General features: G+C 44.0%; 1 protein-coding gene across 1 annotated transcript in view; it reads right to left on the bottom strand.

Moving 5' to 3' along the window:
* CCNF (cyclin F) overlaps window positions 1–23,027 on the bottom strand; it is a 136,668-nt gene that overhangs the window by 101,809 nt on the left and 11,832 nt on the right. Inside the window, exons 3-7 of the mRNA XM_086941284.1 lie at window positions 20,358–20,464; window positions 9,635–9,702; window positions 8,418–8,611; window positions 7,915–7,968; window positions 7,701–7,805 (exon numbers count right to left, since the gene is read on the bottom strand). Of these exons, the coding sequence (XP_086797410.1) occupies window positions 7,701–7,805; window positions 7,915–7,968; window positions 8,418–8,611; window positions 9,635–9,702; window positions 20,358–20,464 (528 nt within the window). The remainder of the gene's footprint in view (window positions 1–7,700; window positions 7,806–7,914; window positions 7,969–8,417; window positions 8,612–9,634; window positions 9,703–20,357; window positions 20,465–23,027) is intronic.

Raw genomic sequence — 23,027 nt, forward strand, 5'->3', positions numbered from 1 at the left:
CACACACACACAGAGAGCCACAGACAGACACACAGACACACACAGAGAGCCACAGACACACACACAGAGCAGCAGACACACAGAGCCGCAGACACACAGAGCCGCAGACACACAGAGCCGCAGACACACAGAGCCACAGACACACAGAGCCACAGACACACAGAGCCACAGACACACAGAGCCACAGACACACAGAGCCACACACACACAGAGCCACAGACACACAGAGCCACACACACACACACACACACAGACAGACAGACAGACAGCCACAGACAGACACACAGAGCCACAGACAGACACACACAGAGCCACAGACAGACACACACAGAGAGCCACAGACAGACCCACACACACACACAGCAGAGCCACAGACACACACACACACAGAGCCACAGACAAACACACACACACAGAGAGCCACAGACAAGAGCCCCACTCAGACAAGAGCCCCACACAGACAAGAGCCCCACACAGACAAGAGCCCCACACAGACAAGAGCCCCACACAGACAAGAGCCCCACACAGACAAGAGCCTCACACACACACACAGAATGATGGACCTATGTGTACCTCATGTGTGAGAACTATGAGGGAAAACACTGCAGTATGTAATAAGAAACATAGGTGCGAAAATGTAAAGCAGAGAGAATATGCTGCAGAAGACAAATAGGCACATATCTAAGCACGGTCCAAGCTGTAGAGCACTACTAATAACGAGATCACAAAGGCTCAAGGAGAGGGAAATAAAAAACACCCGGGGGTGGGTCGGGGAAGCTAAGTGTGTGGCCGCTTAGAAAGACAGAAATGGGGGGGGGGGGGGGGGAAGAGGATGACAGCGCCGAGCGTCGTGGTGGGGGCCTAGTGGGGCTGCATGAGCCCGTGTGATGCTGAGTACACAGTGAGACTCTCACTTGAAATGAAAATAGCTAAGCGGGCCTACAACATGCAGGGGGAAGATAGTATGAGACTGAAGCTCAAGTTAAGGGGCAGGCAGGGCAAACGCCTCGGGCAGTGCTGGTAGGAGCAAAAATGGTGTTGGAATTTGGCCTTGGAAGTGGGGCCATGAAGAAGCACAGGATCCCGGCAAAGATATCTGGGACCACTTCTCGCTGGCGTGTCAGCTTTTCGGCATACCACTAAATGTCAGTGATATTTCGGGGAGCCGGTCACTTCTTCCACAAGGTTAAGTCAAACACAACTTGGTTGCCGGGGGAAGAAGAGCATCAGAGCTTGAACTGGACCCACGTGAGAGCAGGCTCTGTGTCCCTCTCTGAGCAGAGCATCTCCAGCCCGACCCCCTCCGCAGCAGTGATAGAGGTTCCGGTGTCCCGCCTGGGAATCATCGTCGGTTCTGAGCCGACACTCGCAGCGGTCCTGTCAAGGAATGCAACTGCCTCCTTCAGGCGTACCACTCAATTTCTGCTACGTGGGGACAAGGCAAGCCACGCGCGTTGAGGCAGGAACACAATGAGGTGCAAAACAGGAACAGTGGAGCCGGATCCGGCACAAATCCTGGTAGGGACGATCAGCACGGTGCACCCTTCCAGAAGAAGTTCACTCTCACCGCTCCTGCTCTCTAAGCGGCAAGCAGGACCCTTGACGGAAACAAAAGAAGGACAAAACATGACGTGTCTCCAACGCGGGCATCTTAGAATGGTTAATATCCCTCAGTAGAAGACGTACATCGTAATTCATCTATTCTCTCTCGCTCACTCAGTTCTCCTACACGTGCATTTATACTTGCAAGCGATCGTTCGAATGCTAGATATCATGAAGTCGGTAGTAATATAACTTTCCTTAACAGTAGAAAGAATGATAGGTATTGAAATGTCAAATGTTTTCTAAAATGTGATGTGCATGCGTGCCAAATAGTGCTACAGTATAATTTACATTTTTCTTTCCTGTAGTGGCAAGAGCACTTTACTTTTTTGTTGAAAATCACTGCGTCGTTAGCACTATGCCAAGCATGCCGATTTTGCTCAAGTAAGAATAGCAGCTGCCTATTCCCATTCCCATATAAAAGTAAGGAAAGCCTTGTCCTGGCGGAGGGAGAAGGCACGAAAAACTGCACTTACCTGGAGTGCCAGCGAGGCTGTTCCTGCAGCAACAAAAAAATGGCGGACGCAACTCCGAAAATTTCGGATTCGGGGGAGTGTTTTTGGCGTTCTGAGTGACTGATGACGTCACAGTCGAAAGAACGCAAAAAAACACGCCCCCGAATCCGAACGAGACAGGGCTTGAACTGACTGATGCCCCTTTCATCCAATGGCTGGCCTCCGTTTAGGGAGCCAGCCAATGGAAGAGAGGCGGGTTCAAGACCCATACTGCAAATCATTAAATCTCCCACCGGAGACTGCACAAGCGCAGCCTTCGGTCCTCGACCTAAAAAGGTTGACAGGAGCGTCATGGATGTGTCCTTCCCTTTGGAACAGACTCCATTGTGAGGACTAGCTTCATCAGGGACACTGCCCATTGTGTTTTCGAAAATGATGCGTGTTATTGCTAATCGCCAATTTTGGAATCGCATGTTGCCGCTTTTCATCTAGGGAGCAAGTTCAAGATATTAGACAGCAAGTTTAAGACACTGTTGTCAAACAAAAGGGAATGTTCTTCCTTTAAAGTCTGGGTATAGGGGAAAAAAAAAACTTCTTTTCACCACCATGTATTCCTGCATTTGAGAATTGGCAGGACTTTACACACTTTAGTGAGGATACACTAGGCACCATGATACCTGATGGTTCTTTCAATTCATCAGACCCCAATTGGAAGGACTGAAAAGGGTGTCAATCTAGATTCCCAAGTAAAACCGAAGGGTTTAGGCTCAATAGGCCTGATCAACGAAGTGTACAATCGAACACTCGGGTGGTGCCATCATATAGAGTTGGGAAGTTATGCGAAGATTGGCAAAAAACCTCAATGCTCTCCCAGGGGAAACACTACTCCCTTATTTCTGATGATCTGGATCTCGGAGTTTTTTTTAATATGTCCCGGAACCCACGTCAAAAACACTTTATGTACGGAATATACAATGAGCTATGGAAGATTTCTCAACAGGAAGCTTGCCGAGAGATAGATAGGCTTAATTTAGAAAAGCCGTTGGCTGTGGTTGACAATGTTATGACCACATTATCATCCAGAATTTATTCACTGGGCAACATTGTGTCTTCCGCAAAGGACATAATACAGCAGGACAGGTCTATTAAATTTCACTGTGGCTGAGACACCTTCCACTGACTGGATAATTCATGATTACATCAGCCTACCAGTCACTACCTTTCAATTCCAATATTGACAGAGACACCAACAGGTAGGCTGATATGAAGCACTTGGGGAAGGATATATGCACGAGTATTGGGAATTACCGTTGAGGTTTAGATGCAGGAATGGGGACACAGAGGTTTTAGTGGCTCAGACTGAAGAATCCTTGAGTGGCTCCTTGATATGCAAGGAATGTTCTCTCCACAGGGCAAGCAATGCTTAAATGGCAGACTTGTGATATCTGAAGGGTTCCCCAGGTGTCATGATTCATCCTGTATTCAGGCTGCTCTCGAATGGGCAATTTGATTCCTTAAGCAAACTGAAAGCCATGCTTTTGCAAACAGATGTGGCCTTTACTTCAGCCAAAGAGATGTTTGATCTTTAGGTAGCAAGGTCCTCAACAGATGCACTACTCCATACTAACTTGCCGGTGCATTTAGGGGAGCTGGTCTATCATATCATTAACCTTCAGGCCAGTCTGTCTTGACTGCATACAACCTGTATTCCGCTTTCAGCTCTGTAGCCACAAATGCGTCTTGGATATATGGGTTTGATCAGAATTGCTTATTGCTGTCCCTGCGCATTACATGGATGATGGATTCTTATAGGCACCCTGGGATGCTTCAGCCCATAGCGATGTGAAAAGCTTGGCGGAAAACTTGTGTACGTCTCCCTCAACAGCTGCTGTGGGACCTGGATGGAATCACCTTTGCTTCATAAACATGCTACGAGGTGCGCTTCTGGGACAGTCTGCGGAGGTGGGCAACAGTACTGTTTTGTCTACCACTGGGAACACAAACAATTGACTATTTCCTTGTGGGAACAATTTGTCCTCTTTAAAAACCAAATGTACATAAAACAGCCTTTTCTTTTTCTAGGCACCATGGCTTGGAGTGCCTAGGATCCCAAATGATACAAGGGCATTAAGACTTTTTTTTTACATATGTTACTGGGAAGCTCACTTTTAAGAGTAGTTTTTGTAACGTTTTTAGAATTATCAGTTGGCTTTTTAGATAACTTTTTAGATATTGACCCTTAATATGAGTGGGTGTTATATTCCAGAGTTAGGTTCATGTAGGGAAGCATCTTATTTCCTACTGTGTCCTCACAAATTTTCAGCAGTGACTTTTTGCACACATTTGCGTGCATAACTATGTTGGATTACTTTCCCTGAACCTAAACACATCTAGCTTTGCACATCACCGCAATGCCCTGAACATTATGTACAAGGACTCTTTTTGCACGATGTACAAATGTCATCACTACCCATATCCATGGGGTGGCAATGCTATCTAACGATCCATTACATCACTAATCTATACGCATATTGCAAGGCTGCTTTTTATTATAAAAGATGAACATCCCTATAGATTAGTAGAGGAGGTACTTCCACTGACACGGAGGGTCCTTACATGCTGAGAAATCAACACGCAGCGATGGGGTCTAGCTCATAACCAAGACTTTGTCCTTCACTCTTCCCATCAGGTAAAGGGGTTGGATCGTCCCTGGGGGGGGGGGGGGGGGGAATTCACGGCTTCACACCTACACACACACTCAACACACGTAAGGCAAGGTTTGCATAGTAGGAGTCCACTAGATTACTGCCTTATATGCGCCTGCATATATACATGGTAGAGCTAGACCTACAATTTATGCTTTTGGCGTTTGTAACCATGTTTATCTGCTTCGGTCTCCTAATCATCGCAGCACATGTATTTTATGCAAGAATAACTTTGGTTCGATAAGTATTATTGAAAATGTCCCACTGTGTATTCTCTGGGAAAAGGTGAGCACGAGTGACTAAGCGAACAGCCCTGTACTGTTTTCCTGATCCCTGAGGAGACAGGGTTGTCATGTTCAGTGTTTGCCAGAAACTATTAGCTCCTTGGTAAGCTTAGGGGGGCTTATGGTGACACTGTGAGCTTAGTGGTCTATAGGCCATTATTTCCCCTGTGGAGGTATTCAGAATCGGTCTAGACAAAGTCCTTAGTCTTTGTTTCCCAAACAATGTGCAGATCCTACGGATTGGTAGGAACAACAGGATATATATTTCTTGATGTCGGCATTATCACCATGGTCATTGAGTCAAGAGAAAAATATCTAGGAGCTTTAGAAAACCGCCTTAAAGTGGAAGCAAACTACAAAGAGGGCACCAACCAGAGACATGGTAGTTCTAGGCATGGTGTAATGGAACCTGCAAACCTCTTTCCACACCAGAAAGTGGAATACATGGAAAACAAGCATTATCAGGACCCAGGAAAGAACATGATCCAACAGTGAAATGAAGGAGTAGAATAAATCAGAGACAGAATTAAAACATGTCTGAAGAACAAACAACAACAAAAAGACCATCATAAAAGTTAAATCATAGCAAGTGCACGAAGCTCCAGAGCAAGCAGGCGGCATACCGCAGTTTTTCGGTTCCTTTTCCACAGAAGGTAGGAGCTGGCTAAACACCCCTGTTTGGATGACTCTTCAAACATTCCCTGAGCAGCCATCACCAAAGAATACTTCAGCATATCAGAGCCATCGTTAACAGTGATAGCAATTACCCCGTGGCAAGGCATTTTGAAGCAGTCCATGATAAAAAGCTGAAGGACTTGCAATACACGGTCCTTTGCTCAGTGCCTCAACCCAGTCGCGGTGGGGACCGTGAGAAATTACTAAGACAGCGTGAATCTCAACTCATTATGTCCCTCGATACCAAGGCCCCTAATGGGCTCAATCTGAGTGAAGATTTGAAAAGTTTCCTGTAATATCTGTACTGCAGATTATTTTGCTCTTGGTCCCTGTCGATCTTGCTCTATACCTGTAATTATTTTGTTTCTTTCACTTTCTCTTGTTCAGTCAATGCGTCACTTATTGGCCTTGGCCTACTGCTACTCATTTGTTTAGATGCCTTTTCATAGTCACTTTATGCAAATGTTCGGACTAAGCATTTATGTCACTTTAACTTTTTCTCTATCTATACACTTCTCTATTTCGCCTCATATGCTACTACTTTCCTTTTGCTTCTTTCTGGATTTCTTTTTATTATTACACATTTTCGGTTGGGCTCCTATGTCTTATCATTTTCTCACTTTCAAATCTATTACACAGTTATTTTATGCTTTGCACTGTTTATGCAGTACATGACTTGTACCATCGTTGGTTTTTTCTGCCTACATGGCGGTTTTTTATTTAGCAACAGTGGCATTGTTGTGGTATTCAGGCACTATGTCTTGAGTTGCTGGCGCTTTAGGTTTTCATTATGTTGCTGGCGTGTATAAACCTCTTTTTTCTTGATTGGAAAGCACATCACATGGACTATGGCACTATGCCATCACACTTGCAATTTTGCTTGTTCCTGTGCTTCCTTTATTACTTTTTACTATGTTCTAGCCAGTCTTTTGAAGTCTATTTGCCAATGGCCAATGCTTATATTTTAGCAGCCCTTATTGTGGAATCCTTGTTATATGTTTACCCATCACACTGTATATAAAGCTGTTTACAATTGCCATGACCAGTATATAACCTGAAACTTTAGATAAGGTGCATGTTTCTGCATATGTGAAAAAAACATTTTTTACTTTTGCACTGTTTCTTTATTTTCCTTCTTTTGGGCGTGTTTCCCCAATCAAGCCCCTCCCAGTGTTATGTATATATACTCCTATTTTTTTGTTGAGTGCTTATATGTGAACAAGCTCCCTAGTGGAGCGAAACGCGTCATTTATTTAATAAACGTTTATTCCTGCTACTCACTCGAGTTGAATCCTTTGTGAGCTCCGTTTTGACTGTCTGCTGTGGCGTACTGAGGTCTGCACCCTGATCTTGCCTGTCATCCACTGACGGGTTGGGATTGTATATATGTATATGTATATGATATATATATATATATATATATATATATATATATATATATATATATATATATATATATATTCTGCAAATACCTCGCAGCAGCGCTCCTTTCCAAAGGAAACTCGAGGCAAGGACCAACTTTCTTTCAGCATTCTTTATTTAGTCATCAGGTAGTCTGTCATGACGCGTTTCAGCCGTCAAAGCGGCCTTGGTCACATCATATATATATATATATATATATTTCTTGATGTCGGCATTATCACCATGGTCATTGATTCATGAGAAAAAAATCTAGGAGCTTTAGAAAACCGCCTTAAAGTGGAAGCAAACTACAAAGAGGGCACCAACCAGAGACATGGTAGTTCTAGGCATGGTGTAATGGAACCTGCAAACCTCTTTCCACACCAGAAAGTGGAATACATGGAAAACAAGCATTATCAGGACCCAGGAAAGAACATGATCCAACAGTGAAATGAAGGAGTAGAATAAATCAGAGACAGAATTAAAACATGTCTGAAGAACAAACAACAACAAAAAGACCATCATAAAAGTTAAATCATAGCAAGTGCACGAAGCTCCAGAGCAAGCAGGCGGCATACCGCAGTTTTTCGGTTCCTTTTCCACAGAAGGTAGGAGCTGGCTAAACACCCCTGTTTGGATGACTCTTCAAACATTCCCTGAGCAGCCATCTTCTTTTCATCATCCTAAATGGATAGAATGAAACGTTAATGCTGGATACTGCAAAATAAAATATCGCTGTGAACAAGTTGCTTGTCAATGGCATACAGAATTTGCTAAATGAACCAGACTTACCTCAAACAGACTCAGTACTTTAGCCAAGCAATAAAGAACAGATCCTTTCTGAACCTGTAAACCAAAAACGCAATTGCCATTAATAGGAAACATGTTTAGTAGACCTAGGTCACATCTTTAGATAACATTGGAAGAGATAAAGACAGAAACCCCCGGTTTGTAATCAACAGGAAAAGGATGCACTACAAGTTGTTACTAGACAATATTGCACTCAAACGTCAACAGGCTTTAGACACTAAACATCATTTGCTCTTCTGAACAGCATAAGCTAGAAATGACAGAACGGAAAAGAATTTAAACACTACAGGACAATGTTAATGTGTACAATGCAATTTATGAAGCTCTTAAACTCTTGTAAATTTCTAAAAGGATTGAGAAATTCAAAGTCCTTGCTTCAAATAATTGTTTAAATAAGCTCCTCCCAGGACAGGAGGGAAATTGGAAGGTGATTCAGGGGCACGAAACCAGGAGGGGACAACTACACAGCAGAAGGTCACACTTACAGTCTGTGCCTGACATTCCTCCTTAAGGCTCTCATAGACCACTGCCTTGCAACAGCTCCCAGTGACAGACCATGGAGGGCGGATGAACAACCAGATGAACGGATTGGCACTTGAATTCAAGCGTTCAGTCAAACTGAAGAAACGGGATGCTTTGAGCCCGTTCACTTCTGCACGACCCTCATCGGAGATGGAAACTAGAAGATAAGACACCAAAAGTTGCATTAAGACATGTAAAGCCAGATGCCAAGATTCTCCATTGTGATATATATTGAATCCATGGAGGAAAACCCCATTAAGTGCACAAGGCCATAACATTTCTAAAGCAGTTTTAACCCTTAAAGATTTTTTTGAATGCCTGAGACATTTTGATTATCATTCTCGAGGAGGGAACACTAACATTAAGGCAGACTAATAAAACAAAATAAATACATGTGCTGCAATACATGCTCTACTCTGCCTTGAAAAATCAAAGCAGGAATGCATATGAATTAAAGATTTTAAAAGCATTCTGTAATCCCATGAAATATAAATATAAAAATATTTACACATTTTTAACATCTCAACTGTACCATAAAAAAATACATATTTTTAAAAAAAATCAATAAGATTTTAAAAGCGTTCTGTAATCCCACAAAATAGAGGGATTAAAATATTTAAATACAACAATCCTGCTCTGGAGGGGAGCAATTATGGCATTAAGGACACTAACTGAAGGCTCCACAGCCCTAGGAAGATATGGCTCAAATTGTGGTTACTGGCTGCAATATTTACAGCTGTGTGCCCCCCATCACCGTCAAATCTTGGAGGTGGATCTCAAGGTCCCACTAAATCTGTCTCTAAGGAGCATCAGTGACTGGATCCACTTAATTGGACCAGTGCAGATTTATTCATTGCCGCCCATGCTGCACGCTAGTGTTCAGGGATGTGCACACAATTGGTTTAGGTTGCCTGGCCATGAGGAACGACAAGTCAATGGACTGCCCTGGGTGTTATTCTGCTTCGTCTACAGTTATAGGCCAAACAGGCCTGCCCAGTGAGCTCGGCAGCCATCAATATAACTTGCCATCAGAATAACTGGACTGCCTCGAAACGATCACTTGGTGGAGAAATTCAGCATGCACTCCAGCATTCTTGTAAATGTTATGCAAGACCACAGAATTGTCCAAAAGAGCATATGTTTAATATAAGAGAAGCAGGAAATAAAGAATTGCACTTACGCCCTTCATTGTAGAGGTATGCTATTCCTAACTTCACAGCAGCTTCAAAGTTTCCACATTCGGCAGCTCTAAATGAAACCAACAAATATTTGAAAAACATCAGTTTCACATGAACTTTGATGACTCCCATACTGCACACGAGGTAGTAAACCATATGAGAAACAAGGTTTGAAATCAGCGGACTAGAAAAAATTACTTGTATGGATTCAATATATGGGATAAAATGGTGACAAAGAAAGTCTGGCACGCAATAAAGGGAGTAATTTAAGAGACTACAAGCATCACATACTCAAACAAGCATTTTCAATGCAATAGGTCTCGCATTTTTTTAGAGTTAGAGCTTTTGACGCTGTAAATGACAGTGGTTTACTAACGCGTTTTGGTATAGAGTGAAAGTTTGTGGGTGGGGTAAAATTATGTGGGTTTTGATTGGAAATGTTAGTTGTAGAATTCTATGTGGGGAGGAGTGGATTTGTGTAGTGAAAACATGTGGCAGGGTGTGCAGTGGAAAAGGAACATGGGAATAACAGACACTAGGACCTGGCAGGACAAAAGAACACCTGGAAGCGAGAATGCCAAGAAAACAAAGGGGTCACCAGGCATGCGGAGATGGCGAAACCGAGAACATTTGTCAGGGAGAGAGAGAGAGAGAGAACACGGATGTGAGGAGACGGGTAGATAGATATCGGAAGTGGTTGAAGAGCATTAAAAAAAATATGGGAATTGTGGTGCATGCTATGGGGCAGGGGAGCTTGGGGGTGGAATCTAAGTTGTTGCTCAAAAACTAAATATTTATATATACAAGTTTTTTTGTGTGCTTCCCTTTTAGGTTGCTACATTTAAAATAATGTGCATCTTAAAAGAGAACTAAATTTAAAAAAGATTTTAATCTGTGGGAAATGCACTATACCGGCTGTACGTAAAGCACTCAATCCATCTGCGTATTGTGTTTCTATCGAGATGATGTAGAGATCACATAAAAACTAGTCAGATCCTGCTGCTACTGTAAAGAAGAGGGCAGAATAGTTGCCCTTCATGAAGTGTGACACTCACATTTTCATATAAAAAAAAGTACTGAAGTCCAGTAACTATATGGTTCAAAATAAAAGGGTCAGAGTCTATCCTCCAGTGAGGAAAGAATTGTTAAATAACTTTCCGCTTTCACGTTCCAACTGTTCCTTATGGAAATGGTTCTCTCTCCGGTCAGCATTCCAAAGAAGATAGAAAATACTAAGTGGGACCATTTAGCAGACACCTATGTTGAATTGAAGACCAGCTCGACAAACCAACAAGAAAATAAAAACAACCAGCGGCGCAGGAAGGATTGCAGCAATGACGGGCGAGAGGGGGTGCGAGCAAGGAGGCAACAGATGAACAAAATGGAACAATGCCTGAATTCTGCTGGGAGGGATCAAGCACTCAAAGGCAGGATAGATGTACACCATTCAACGACCAGAGCAAAAGAATTTCAAAAGGCAGGCCAACCAAGCAAAAGCAGTGGGTGAGTTCAAAGCCCATAGACTGAATACAGCATATTCTGCAGACAGTGTATTCGCGGTTTATGGCCGACAGAGTAAGGCGTAGAGACCAGAGGCAGCCTATTCTCTTTAGTGTCCCTATAAAACAGGTGACCATCAAAAGGCATGGCCGACCACAGTGGCTAGAATGCAACAGACAACGGGCTCAATAAGATATTTTTTTTAATGATTTGTATAAAAACACTCGTACTCGTTACTACACAGGTAACAATAGGATTGAAGGGAAAGGAACCTTATGTAAACTGAAAATTAAGCTGGTATACCACATGTTCCAGATTGGCGGCTGAAGAGACCAAAAAGTATACCTCAGTGTAATGTACAGCTCTCAATGACAGCCACTATTGTCAATACCATACTTTAAATATGGTTATTCACTGCTATGACATAGCACTATTGGGGAAACAAATTGCTGCTCTGCCAAATTAATTCTCGGTCAGGACCAGAGGTGAGGTTTAGGCCTCAAATTTCTCCACTTCATTAGAACTACATTTCCCATAAGTTCGGGGGGAGGGGGGGGGGGGGAAATCGGGGTTGGTTATTTTCTCACTGTCTGTATAATGACATTTACTAGATGCAAACGCTCAATATCGGAGTTTAATTCTATCACATTGTAGTGATTGTTTTTTAAAACTACTGAGCTTACTAATATGGCTTTCCTTTTCAGCGCGGCCAAGGGAACGCTTCTCACTCCTTCGCGAATGCTCCCACACTGTAAGGCTCTCAGCGCAGTGTGTGACAAGAATGCCCCTCGAGATTGATGCCAAGATGGCTATCTTTTTAGCACAGTTTGTGAGAGATCCTAAAAAAAGAATATACCTTTCTTGGCAATCAAGCCAAGACAAGCTATTGGATGGGGCAGGACATTGGTCCAAAGCCTGGCAATGAGAGGATGCCAAGCATCCGGTTCCTTGGTCTCTCCCAATTTTCTGTCCAGTTTGGCTCAAAGGGCCATAATATTTTTGGGGAACACCAATTGTGCGATATCCACAGAACGTCACAGTTCTCTCTTGAATAAGACAGACCCAGAGCTAGGAGAACTCTCAACTTCGAAGGTGGGGCCTAAAGGAACTACTTAGAAATGCAAACAAACAAGATCCATCAATTAACATGGAACATGACAGTCCATCCACACACGACAGTCCGAGACTGTACGACAACGCAAAACATGAAATAAACTCCACCCACCAAGATGTTCTGACCTCCCGCTCCCAAATGAAAACATTAATCCAAAAACTTAAGCCAGAGGGGGCTCCTGGACCAAACGGTCTCCCAACAGCAGTATATAAAACCAACGTAGACTTCTTGGCTGAACATCTAACAGTGCTATTTAATCATATTTTTATAAGGGGAAATCTACCAGCCACATGGAAAGGGAACATCATCCATCCAATTTAGAAGAAAGTGGACCAAAAACACCCAGGGAACTACAGTTTAATCTCTTTAATAGATGTCGAAGCCAAGCTGTATGCCTCATGCCTACTAGAAGAGCTGCAAGACTGGGAAAAAATCAACCAACATAATCGCTAGGTTCGAAATCAGCTTCAGACGAGGGATGGGGACAACCACAAACCTGACAACCCTGGGCCTACTAATGGAAAACGCCCCCCCCCCCCAAAAAAAATCACCGACTTTATGGTTGTTTTGTCGATATGAAATCCGCATTCGACTACATAAGTAGGCCAAGGCTCTAGAGCAAGTTAAGAAAATGGGGGATGCTAGACAATCTAACAAACGCAATAGTCAGCCTATACAGCGAAACATGGGCAAAGGTTAAACAAGGGAACGGAACCAGCCTTACAAAAAAAAAATCGAGACCCAGGACGGCCTAAAACAAGGCTGCGTCATTGCCCCTAGGCTTTTAACCTATATTTAGCAGATATTGGTCACAATCTTGAAGCAATAGAGAGCCACACCCCGAAACTCGGCAAGGTTTCCGTTCCAATCATGCAGTATGCCGCCTACATAGTATTACTAAGCAAAACTCCAATTGGTCTGCAACGCTTAGTTAACATGTTATCGTCCTATCTTGAAAACCTGGAACTGAATAAAATAAAAACAAAAGTGCTTCGGCTTGTGGAGGGGAAGAAATTGAAATTCAGATGGTCAATTAACAATTCAATCCCAGAAGAGCAGTCCTCGTACAAATACCTGGGGATGACACTTGAGCAGGGAAATACAAAAAAAAGGCACACGCTGGCACTAAGAGGGAAGTCGCAATCATTAATTTACGCATACAGCCAACTGCAAAAGACAGTGGGCGACCCAAATTACACGCATCTACTAAAAGTAATGGCCGCTCAAATACTACCTACCTTATCATACGGGCTAACAGCGTGGCTAGGAGGGGAATCGAACATTCTAAATGAACATTCTAAATAACTTACAAAATAAAATATACATAGCAGTGTTCAACCTGCCGTACCAGCTCAAGTCCGCTTAGAATTTGGCCTGCAGAAGCAACAAATCAAGTCAATGGCCATGTTTGCAAAGCTGTGTCACAAGCTCCGCGCCGCCTCAAGCGAGTCAATGGATACCATCTGCTGGAAGGTAATAAAGTATCAGGAAGTCCAGTCCAACACCACGCAATGGGGTAATTATCTTAGTACCAGTATGACAACACTGGCCCTACATGAAGTATGGAAAAAAAAAACAGACCAAGAGCACTTCTGTAAAGTAGCCAACGCGTCAGCAAAATGGATCTCCATGCTGGAAGATAAAACTACCTTAACGAAACGACGACATGCCTCGACAGTAGTCAATTCTTATATCTACCAAAAACCACAAGGATACCTAGCTATGCACTACAGTCAACATCTAAAAAAAGCATTTATTGCGTACCGAATGGGTAGGCACTATTCAAAGGATTTAAGGCCCTCCTGGAAACAACAAGGCGAAAGTCCAAACTGCAGACTATGCGGATATCAGCGTGTCCAGCCTTACTGGCCTTAAGAAGGCATCTACGAGCAATCTTCATCACACTAAAAATAGGCACCTGCAGGCAAGCGGTGATATGCTGGCTAGGAGGTGCCTCACCCGTTCGGTCATGCCGGGGAGTCAAATTTATGGCCAGGGTACCAAAACGGCTACAAGAAACTGAACAGATAAAGGTACCTACTGTCTAGTATAAACAGTGGTCCATGGAAGGAAGTTTGCGGGGGTAGAAAGACCATTCAGCGAAAAACATTGTTAAGGAAACATTTATTGCATTTTAATGAAAGAATCATGACCAGAGAGGTCCTTTTCTGGGACAAAACATTTTCCTGATTCTTATCGTCCCAGAAATATGTCATTTTACTTTTTTATTCTTTTTTCTCATCTTCTCTTTATTTTCTGTTTTTATCCCGTTCGAATATAGTAAAGATTTTTATTAATCAAACAATAAAAATGAATGAATGGATTGCATAGAACAGCTGTAAGGAGATGGTTCCAAAAGCTGCAGAGGGGCTCAGCTCATGCTAGGGTACCCTCTCACATAAACCCAAGCACTCTGCCTCCAGGATTGTTAAGGCCGGTCATAGGAGTGACTTATATATGTGTGAATATATTATATATATATATATATTCATTAAAACATTTATTTAAACATTTATTCTTCCATCGACCTTTACATATACATATATAAAAAATATTTATTTTTCAGAAAGATACACATTCACTGGATGGTGTCATCAGTGATGTCATGAGTGATGTCACTGACCATGTCATGAGTGATGTAATATGTGACATCAGCAGTGCATTACACGCGCAAGTTATAGTGAGTCCAACTAACTATAACGTGGAATTTCAATGGTTTTATGTCAGTAAAATTTGCAGCTAACTATAACTGGTGTGAAACCTATGGTTTTTTCAGTGAATTTCATAGGTTTTTTAAATGCTAATTCCTAACTATACATAAGGCCCCAAACCTATGTTTTTTTCTTTGAAGTTCAAAGTTTGGTTAATAGCACATGTCTATAGCTATGAAAAGTAATATTTTTGAAAATGAATGAATCCTATATTTTATTTGCATTTTAAACAAATGTTTTTTTGACCCTGGAGCGCTCCCGGGGCGTGCCCCGGAGAGCGTAGTCGTTTGAAGCGCCCCGGTGCTCGAACCGGGAAGCGTCCCGTTAGCGCCAATGTCGCGAACGAATCAGAAAAGGGGGTGGTGAACGAAAACATGATCGTGACGGATCGAGTAGCCGCGTCCGTGTGATACGCACGGCGTAAGCTCACCCGCAAGCACCCGAGCGAATACGATCGCGCAAGGTAAACTTCCGAAGCGCCCGCCCGTGGGCTCGTCGCGTAAGCGCGTCGGTCATGTGACCTGAAAATAACACTTAATTGGTGCAGAACAGTTTTACTTTCATAATGATGAAATCCCTGGTCTTGTGACCTGAAAATAACACTTCTCATTGGTTCAGGCCTTTTTTTCCCAAATGATGAAAGACCCCACCTTTTTTCCTTATTCTGACTTTGTCCTTTGACTGAGGAAGACCTGTTTCAGTAATAGAGAGAGAACTATTTTGTACTTTCTAATGGCTACTGTAGCTACATCAGCTGGATCATCTGCACCACCACTACAAAGAGGACCACCACAACAGTACATTGGTGGTCAAGAAGAGGAGGAAGAGGAGGATGGGAGAAGATGGCTGCCTGAACAAAATACCCCATACAAGCCCAAGTCACACATTGTATGGGAGTTTTTTTTCACTCCGAGGGAAAGAAAAAAGTGAATGCGGCCAAGGTAACTTACCTAATCTGTAAGGAGCAACTCTCAAGGGGCAACCTAAACAAAAAGTATTCCTTTGGTAACAATACCATGATTCGACATATGATCCGGAAGCACCCTAACCACTATTCTCGTGCAGAGCTCAGGGAACTGGCCAGTAACCTCCCCCAGTCATCAAGGACCACCTCCCAAAGAAACGAACCAACTTCATCAGGACCAGAAACATCAGAGATGATGCCTTGGATTCAGCAACGATTTGCTGATTTTAAAATCACTTGTACTGCATATGGCAAGCTTATCGCCTATGGTGAAAAGAGCGTAAAGCTCATCGTCCTTGCAGGTGACAATCACAAGTGCCCCAAAAAGAAGCACTTTTTTTCTTTTTTGTTTTTTTTGCTCCAGTTGAGCCAGTTTCAATTCCTTTTTTTGTTTCTCCCCCTAAAAAAATACAAAAAAATATAAAATTGTTTTGAAAAGCCAAAAAAGTACAAAATGTTCAAAAAACATTAAAAAAATATAAAACAACAAAAAGAAGAAAAAAAACAGTTCTTTTCAGAACTACCTCCAATTATAAAAAAAAAGGCTTCATTTTTAAAAAACTCATTCTTTTTTCCTCATGGTACGCTCACCGGTCCGCTACCCGGTGCGCATACCAGCCCCCCCCGCGCAAAACGAAAAAAAGAATTTTTTTTTATTCCCCGTGGGCCCTTTTATAGCCCCACATCAAACCTAGGGGGTCGGGGGGGGGGGGGGGGGGGGGGGGGTCTACCCTGCCCCCTTATGGTCATTCCCCCCTTTGTTTTGGCCACCTCTTGTGTCTCGATCCTACCGAGCCACAAGATGGCGGCCGCTCCGGACTGTTTCGAATGTTTACAGACACCCGAAAGCCAATCAGCTTTCCGTGCGCAAGTCGTGGGTCGCGCCCGGGGCGCACCCCGGTGCGCGTACCGGGGCGCTGCCATATATATATATTTTTTTTAACCTAAATTACTCAAAATCCACTGGAGCACATATCTTGAGACATAGCAAAGGCACATCGGGCTACCAGTCCCTACAATTTTGCCAAGTTTGGTGCAAATCCATTCAGCCGTTCGGGCTAAAAGTGAGTTCGACCGCCCTATGGGGAAAACACGTTTTGGGACCCCCCTTATATCTCGGCCCCCGCTTGACTAATCCCCCCGAAACTTTCAAGGAAGGACCGGAGCTCCGCGAGGCAAATTTGAGGAAGTTTTCAGGCAGATTCGTCAACCGGCGTCAAAGTTATTCCATATAGAAGTTTGAGATTTTGCATTGAAAAAAATCCTAACTATAACTACCTACTGGCGACCGCCAGTAGGATATATGGATATATATATATATATATATATATATATATATATATATACACACACACAATCCAAGAGTTGCCCCAAGTGAGGAAGTCACACCCGGAGGGGTAAACGCACACAGCTGCGGGCAGCAACATGCGCAGCTTCTCTCCTTCCTGCCACCCTTGGTATTAGCCAGACGCGGACTCAGTAAGGAGCGGAGGGGGCCTAGCTGTGAGGAAATATTGGCAGCAGCGCAGAGTTTCTTCTATGTGCCATCACCCACTGGGGGAGAGACATTGTTCAACACTCCACGAGTGGCAGCTGCACCCACTGGGGTGCATTATGGAAGTTAAAGTTGGGGCAACCCTTATTGGACTACTATATCCAGGATGCCATGCGCCCATAAGGGCGGGACTGTAATTTGAAATAAAAAATCTTCCACCACACGCAGCTGCTTCTGTGTTCATGTAGCCACTGAGGAAGAGCGATAACCGCTTAAAACGCGTCTGGCTAATACCAAGGGTGGCAGGAAGGAGAGAAGCTGCGCATGTTGCTGCCCGCAGCTGTGTGCGTTTACCCCTCCGGGTGTGACTTCCTCACTTGGGGCAACTCTTGGATTGTGTGTTTAGCGGCAGGTCCGGCCGCGAGGAGGTCCCGCCGCCTTAACCGGGCGGATCCAGAAGCTCGCAAACGCGGACTCAGTAAGGAGCGGAGGGGGCCTAGCTGTGAGGAAATATTGGCAGCAGCGCAGAGTTTCTTCTATGTGCCATCACCCACTGGGGGAGAGACATTGTTCAACACTCCACGAGTGGCAGCTGCACCCACTGGGGTGCATTATGGAAGTTAAAGTCGGGGCAACCATTATTGGACTACTATATCCAGGATGCCATGCGCCCATAAGGGCGGGACTGTAATTTGAAATAAAAAATCTTCCACCACACGCAGCTGCTTCTGTGTTCATGTAGCCACTGAGGAAGAGCGATAACCGCTTGAAACGCGTCTGGCTAATACCAAGGGTGGCAGGAAGGAGAGAAGCTGCGCATGTTGCTGCCTGCAGCTGTGTGCGTTTACCCCTCCGGGTGTGACTTCCTCACTTGGGGCAACTCTTGGATTGTGTGTGTGTGTGTGTATATATATATATATATATATATGTTTAATTTATCTAAGTATGGGGTGATTACACCACCATACCCAGGCTGTGTGAACAGACCTGTGGTGTCAGTTTGGAAGGCAAACAAGGGGTGCATAATACATGCTGCAGCCCATGGTAAGCCTAGGGTGCACCTATGCCCTGGGTACCTATGGTACACTATACAGGGGCTCACAAGGGTGACCCAGTAACCAATCTGGTATGCACCTAAAGTACATGGTATCAATTTAGAGAGAAGTTGAGTTGAGTGGGGGTCACTCTTGAAAACTGAAGACTACCTAGGCACCTGCCCAACCACAGAGCCAGGCCTAGTGTCAACGTTTCTTAGTCTCGCCAGAGGACGCTATGTCTAAGATCTTTACGACTTTACTTTTCCTCTTTTTGTGGGAGCTACCCAAGCAGCCAGACAGAGTGCAAAGAAAACCTCAAACTCAGACAGCTAAAGGAACCGTCCTCCAAACCCAGAACAGGAGTTATGGCGTCACACGTCGAGCTGCCTGTTACCCCAAATGTAACAGGCATTCAGAATGTCATACTACACCAGCATGGCATGCATTCTCTACCATCTATGCCTGCAAGCTCTAAACAGTAACTCTTTAGCAATAGGGCACTACTGTGAAAGAGCAGCACAGTGTGTGCGTTTTTCCTCTGTGGGTTAGCAGGCACAGTACATTATAAAAGTGGCACACAGATGAATTTGCAGTTGCAAGAAAGGGAATGTAAATCTGACTAAAGTTTACTTCCTTTCCCAAATGTTGAAGACCTTCTGAGTGGGCCTCCTAAGAGATTGAATGAAAAGTTCTAGCCTAAGGAGTAGCAGGCATGTGCTGGGTCGGTGTCATGTAACTTCAGTATACCACTGAATATGCAACCAGTGTACATAAACAAGAATCAGCCAGCCCATGCAGCTGAAGTAACCGTGAACCTACCCATAGTCTCATCAGAATAATAAAGCTTCCAATTAAAACAGAATATACTAGTGATAGAGTAAGAGCAAAGTAAAAACAAAGCATTCGAGGCATCATAGATGCAGTACACTTAGAAAGTCTACACCGTTTTGGGTTCATTCAAAGAGACACTGTGCTAAAAGTCCAAATAGGTACTAAAATACGCCAGTACTCTGCCACGTACTGCTGCTACAATAGAAGATCCACTTATGCCCACTGTGGTCTAAAGTCATGAATTCTAACAAAATACTAGATGGTGCATAGGTATTCAACAATACAAGAAGCTTTATGGTGACCAGTTTTTTTTTACATATCCATTTAGGTGGCAGTCATTTGGGTAGCATGACTAGATGAGGTACCCTGTACAAGTGATCACAGAACCAGCCCTATACAAATTCTCTAGTTGCTTTCAACTTCGAGATCTGAGAACTGACTGCAGGGGTATTCTCGAAAGAAATAACTCCAATCAATAAATCGACCAACATCCCTCTAACTCTGGTATCCCTAATTTCAATCCTCTTTCTGCACACAAATCAAGCACAAACTACTACCAGGGTATTTTCATGTTGGAAAAAAAGAAAAATCAACCCGGTAAACTACCATTTTTACACTGTGAGAAAGGGGAGTAAAATATAATGCCAAGAGTCCTTAGACTAATGTCAAGCAAACGGCAAATGAAGCGAACAACCTACTCATTTAAATAAAAATAAGTGCAGATGGTTGAGCTCTTATAGAATGCAAGACATTGAGGGATGCTACTGCTGCTAAAGTCACCCAAAAACTGACTCAATGCCATTTTTTCCTCAAAAAGGTATTTTCGGGAATAGCTGGTATGCAAAGGAGCAATCAGTTACAGAAATGCAGTATAATTACCATGATCCATCGACTGGAAAAATCAGAGCGGTACAGATAATTAAGACCTCGGGGACGTGCATCTGGAGTAAAATCTACAGAGCCTGCTTTTAAAAATCAATGGTCGTTACTGGCTACAGTTATGCCAGGAAGAAACTAAATTACGTTGACAAATGGTTATTTTTTAGCATTCAATAAAATCATGGTAGCCTTACCTTTCAAAAAGCTTCAAGTTGTCCAGAGAGGGCCAGGCATCCTGGAAACAAGCACTGGCCCAGACACTAGTGTGATTATCCACAAGGGATTTAAAGTGTGAATGCACCTGAAACATAAGTGTACATGTAATTAGTAAGGTACATTTAACAGATATATAGATCATCCCTGCCCCATACCCTATCAATTTCTTTAGAGCAGGTAGGCTATGTTGCTACGCCATTAGCAGTGTACAGCTTTATCTTCCTCTGGAGATTCATTCTACCTAAAGGGAGGATACAGAGGCTGGGCCTTAATGGATGTAGTAGGTGAACTAACATCTTCTGCACGAAGTAATGAAGTTGCAGTTAACAGTGAAAATGTGACCTGTGTGCAAGTCCACTAGAATAATGCAATGTTGCGGCTGTGGTGTATTTTTCTGCTTAATTATTGATTTTCGGCACTTGTTAGATAATCCATTATCTGTTGCATAACTCACAAGTTAAAATATTATGCTCCCAGCTGAAATGGAATAAAAAAGTGGTGTGGCTCACTGGTTAGAGGCGGCAGACCCGGAAGCAGAGAACGGCCCGGGACCAGGGTTCAATTCCCGACGCGGCAGGGTCGTGGACCAGGGTCAGCGGACTCGATAATTCTCGCCTCTGTGCCTACTCTAACCAGGGATCACACTCGGCAACTCTGGGCATTAGCTTGCCTCATCTCTACAACGGCCCCCCACACTCGCCGGGGATGCCTGGTTTCACCTTGGAGATACCCAGTAGGGACTATCTCACAGGGATAGCCAGGACGGGTTCCCCAGCGGTCTACAGTGCCACGACGCCTCAGGGCAGCAGTGCGCTTTACAAGACACATACATTTACATTTCAGTTGCAGATTGCTACATTCAGATGTTAAACTGGAAATAAGGTGAAACATTTGCCCATGAGCCATTAATGAGCACCTAAAGTGAACATGCTGAATAATCTGAACGTTCTTGCAGAATAGTCAACCTGGTGGTAATTTGGTTCTCCAATACTGAATAATTTAAGTACCTTAATCTTTGAATGCGGTCTAGAGAAAGATTTGGGCAGTAGTGAGAACTCCAGAACCAGGTGAGAAGCCAGCCAGAAGACATGGGCCAAAGTAGAGGGAATGAGTGATGAAGGATTCAGACAGCACATTAGAATTTCAGATTACAAAACCATAATTCTAATGTCTCAAATGTCAGTTATACAAGCCATACATTTTTTCCAATATAATGGGTAAGGGTAAACGTGGATCCCTTCCCTCCTTAGGTGCGCTGCGACTGCTGCGAGACACTTTGTGAAGACCCTTGGGGCGCATTTTAGTCTGAAGGCTAGGGTCGTGAACTGGCAGTGATCCTTGTTGATGGTAAATCTCAGCAGATGTTTGTGTCCCCTGTTCATTGGGATGTGGAGGTAGGCATCCTTGAGGTCTATGGGGACCATGAAGTCTCCGTTTTGTATCTGAGGAAGTATCTTTTGTAGGGACGTCATCTTGAATTTTTGCGTTTTTATGTATTTGTTTAGGAACCTTGGGTCCAGGATGGGTCTCATTGTTTCGTCCACCTTTGGCACCAGGAAGTAAGTTGAGTACACTCCCCTGTTCCTTTCTCTGTAAGGTACTGGTTCGATAGCGTCCTTTTGCAGGAGTTCCTTTGCTTCCTTTTGAAGTAGTTCTAGCTCCTTCTTTGGCAGCAACCTTCCTTTTGGTCTTTTGTTTGGCGGTGTTCTTTCCAAATCTATGCAGTACCCGAACTGAATGATATTGAGTATCCATTTGTCTGTGGTGATTCTTTCACTCCTGGAAGAAAAGGTTTATTCTTTCTCTCGCCGGTGTTACATGCTCGCAGATGTTTAGTCCGTGCAACTCCTTGATGTTGTAGCTGTGCTCCACCCTGGGAGTTTTTGAATGGGAGTGCACCTGTTGCATGACAGTCACTTAGAGGCGGGTTGTTGCCCACCTCTTCTATTCTGTCCACGTCCATTCGCCCTCCTGTGAAAGTACTGGCCCCTTTGCTGGTATTGCCAGGGTTGCTTATGTTGCCCATGTGATTGGGTGTCACCCTGGTGGGACTGCTGGAATGCCTGGTGAGACGTGCCCGGCTGGTTTGCCAATCTCCAGTTAGGTCTCCGTGACAGGGTGCCCCTCCTTGCTCCTCTGAATTGCAATGCCCCCATGGATCTTGCAGTTTTGTTCTCTTTTTTCAGTTGGGTCAGCTTTTCATCCACTGGTGCCCCAAACAGTGTCTCTCCATTGAACTGGGTGTTCAGAATGTTATGTTGCACCTCCGGCTTGAAGCCGGAGATCTTGAGCCAGGCTTGTCTTCTCTCCATGATGCCCAGCATCATTAGCCTGCTGGACGTGATGGCTCCGCCCAAGGCAGTCTTGAGGCAAGAATTTGCGACATTCTTCCCCTCCTCCACGAGTTGTGAAGCCCTCTGTTGGTATTCTTGTGGGAGGTACTTAAGTAACTGGCCCAGCCCGTCCAGGATTTGGTACTGGTGCCTGTTCAGCAGAGCGTTGGAATTCGCCATACGCCAGTGCATTGCGGCATTCCTCAATTTTTCTGCCCGTCAGGTCCATCCTTCTGCTTTCCTTGTCTGGGGGTGGCCCTGTTGTAGTTGGCACATTGGCCCTCTTCCTTACGGTCGACGTAGTGACCGATCCCT

This window comes from Lissotriton vulgaris, chromosome 10, assembly GCF_964263255.1.
Source record: "Lissotriton vulgaris chromosome 10, aLisVul1.2, whole genome shotgun sequence".
Taxonomy (NCBI): Eukaryota; Metazoa; Chordata; class Amphibia; order Caudata; family Salamandridae; genus Lissotriton; species Lissotriton vulgaris.